The sequence below is a fragment of the Triticum urartu genome, chromosome 4A (assembly GCF_056163025.1).
Source record: "Triticum urartu cultivar PI428250 chromosome 4A, HENAU_Tu73, whole genome shotgun sequence".
Classification (NCBI taxonomy): Eukaryota; Viridiplantae; Streptophyta; class Magnoliopsida; order Poales; family Poaceae; genus Triticum; species Triticum urartu.
In genome coordinates, this window is record NC_141876.1 from 447,098,204 (window position 1) to 447,101,033 (window position 2,830).

Genomic DNA, 2,830 nt, shown 5'->3' on the forward strand with positions numbered 1-2,830 from the left:
GGCTATATGCGTGCTCCAAGGCTCCGCACCACGCCCCACCCCTACACAAAGACTGCCACGCGAGCGTTCGCAAATGCCACATTCGGGTTGCGCTTAGCTCTTAACCTCTTCGATAAGACGAACAATGATGTTACTACTACAACAACTTCTACAGTATCAAATCCACTACTGCATGTTCGTCCACCGCGTGCGGGAGGGATAGCTAGTTGTAGTATAAACAAAAGCCTGTCATCGTATACGAGCCACCACGCGCATGGGCGAGGGAGAAGGCGTGCAGTAGTAAAATCAAGCTTCTCCTCGTTGTACGAGTTGATGCGACATATCAGAGCACTGGCCCCACATGCTTGCCTCTAAACTTGGCTAAAAGATCCGCATTATACAATATATTTGCTACAACCTCTAACATTTACACCACCACAAATTAAAATATATATTTCTGCCTTGACCAGATGAGCGTGCAAACTACAATCACCAGGATGATAGGTAGGGACAGAAGATTATTTTAATAAAAAATTCTTCGAGACAGCCTCATAGCATGGAGCCGAACCCAACGATTTTAAGCTTACAGGCACGGTACATGCTATCCTAGAGTACTCTACACATGAAACTACCACACGTGCGTCCGGGCTGCGCTTGGCTCTTCGCCTCTTCGGGAAGTCGAACAATGATGGAGTACTACTACATTGGAGTACTACAGTATGTTTCTGGCCATCTGACTCCGAATGAACTGCTGCATGTCCACCGCGTGCGGGAGCGAGAGCGTGTACCGAAAGCTTCTCCTAGTCCTGGCAGCCACCACGCTCATGGGCGAGGGAGGGACGCAACTTCATTGACTTACTGCTCCTGCCTTTGTGTCTATGATAGGTGGGCCCAACAGGCGGGTGGCCCACCTGTCATACAGCCAAAGGCAGGTGCAGTTAAGGCACCGGAGCTCAGTCCGCGAGGGAGAGGGCAATGTAATCAAACTTCTCGTTGTTGTACGAGTTGACGCGACACATCAAAGCACTGCACTCAATTTATTTCAATCATTTGTGTTTACCGATGCATTAATTACAACGCTCGCATGCATGCTGTGACTTTCCTTTTGATACTTGCATGTGTTCATTTAATGCAGCTTGAAGTAGTATGAATATGTGACGGTAAAGCTTTCTAATTCCCCGGCCCTAAAGCGAGAGATGGTTGTGCACGAGGAGGGCGAGATCATGCCGACGGAACAGGACCCGACGATGGAGCTCTCTATGGTCTTGATGGACCTCACCTTGCTCCATTACCCCTTGTGCCCCCCCCCTTGAAGCCTCCAGTGTATGAGGTTTGAATAGACCTCGTCCATTCGGCTGATCGAAGAAGGTGCAGGTTTCTAGATTAATGTGATGTTCGATTCATTTGTGCAGTGCAAGGGAGGGCACCTGGCCTGCGCGGACTACCGCGTCGAGCGCCCCGAGAACAAGCGACAGTGCCAGAAGTGCGAGCGCGGCGGTGGCTTCGACATGCGGAACACAGCGGTGGACGCTGTCCTCTCCTCGGTGAGGGCGGAGTGCCCGCATGAGGGCTGTGGGCTCTATGTCCCTTGCCACAAGCTCGCTGATCACCAGAGCGTGTGCCCCTCACGCCCTGCAAATGCCTCATGCCCGTCGGTGGATACGAAGGCCCGCCGTCGGTGCTCTCCCGCCATATCAGCACCATGCATCCCATGCCCGTACACAGGATCCAGTACGGCAAGGTGCTCCAGCTGCAAGTGCCACTGTCGTAGCCACGGCTCTTGCTGTTCGCAGAGGAGGATGGCCACACATTTTTCTTGGTCGGCGGCGTGCTCGGCATCGGTGCGTCTATCACCGTGCCGGTCATCCTCATCAGAGCGGGGGCGTCCCCACTACCGCACTACGTGGCCAAGCTGTGAGCGAACGGCCCGTCGGGGGAGCCCAAAGGCAGGACCGACGCCGTCAAGGTAAGAATGGAGGTGACTAGAAGCAAGGATCCCGGCGACGTCGCCGTGCATGAGCTGACTTTCTTCACAGTTCCACCCAAGCTGCTGGCCGGGGCTGGGTTGTCGAGGACGGTGTCCCTCCACATTCATATTGACAAGCTCAACTCGTAAATTATACTACAATGCCTTCTGTTTATCTTAGTAATATGCTAATATAGGGGTTAGCTCGGTCTACATTAGCTTAAGAGATGGTGGGTTTTGGTGGCGATGCATCAATTACTTCGACATCAGATCAACAGTTAAAGTAATTTCCAACAGTTGAATGGATATTTTTTGTCTGTTGGATATAAAGATCCTTTGGATAAGAAGTATAATAGCTGATATGCTTGTTTGATTTGGAAGTGTTGCATACTTGTGCGAGTTGACACGACACATCAAAGTAGTACTACTAGTAGTAGTATTCCCTCCGATTGTAATTTCTCTATGCATAAGTCGAGGCGCAGATACCAAGGAGGGCCTGGTTGTGTCTATACTTAGACAACTCACCCGACTGCGCACCAGGCAGACGAAGCTCGTGTCGTGTTGGTGCCTGTCGGATTTCGGGTTCCGGCAAAACCCTTGAGGTTTGAACACTGGCGTGTGCACGAAGATCTCTCCTCCCCCTCGCTCACGCCCTCACCGCAATCTCAAGACTTAGTGCATCGAACTCGCAGCACAAAGGGACACAAGATTTATACTAGTTCGGGCCACCGATGTGGTGTAATACCCTACTCCAATGTGGTGTCGTGGATTGCCTCTTGGGCTGAGGATGAACAGTTACAAGGGAAGAACAACCTCCTGAGGGGAGGTGCTCTTGTGCTTGGAGAGTCTGTGTGGTTGTCTTGGTGGAATGGATCCGGTCCAAGA

General features: G+C 51.6%; 1 protein-coding gene across 1 annotated transcript; it reads left to right on the plus strand.

Moving 5' to 3' along the window:
• Positions 1-1,175: 1,175 nt before the first annotated feature.
• Positions 1,176-1,897, plus strand: LOC147976125 (uncharacterized). The gene is made up of 3 exons (XM_087520741.1): positions 1,176-1,241; positions 1,392-1,653; positions 1,773-1,897. The coding sequence occupies exons 1-3, from the start codon at positions 1,176-1,178 to the stop codon at positions 1,895-1,897; spliced, it is 453 nt and encodes a 150-aa protein (XP_087376867.1).
• The last annotated feature ends 933 nt before the right edge of the window (positions 1,898-2,830 follow it).

Excerpts from the sequence above, each read along its gene's own strand:
- LOC147976125 (XM_087520741.1), top strand. The coding sequence starts at position 1,176 with ATGGTTGTGCACGAGGAGGGCGAGATCATGCCGACGGAACAGGACCCG. Across the intron at positions 1,242-1,391 it reads CGACGATGGAGCTCTCTATG|TGCAAGGGAGGGCACCTGGC; the intron begins GTCTTGATGGAC and ends TCATTTGTGCAG. Across the intron at positions 1,654-1,772 it reads GGTGGATACGAAGGCCCGCC|AGGAGGATGGCCACACATTT; the intron begins GTCGGTGCTCTC and ends TGCTGTTCGCAG.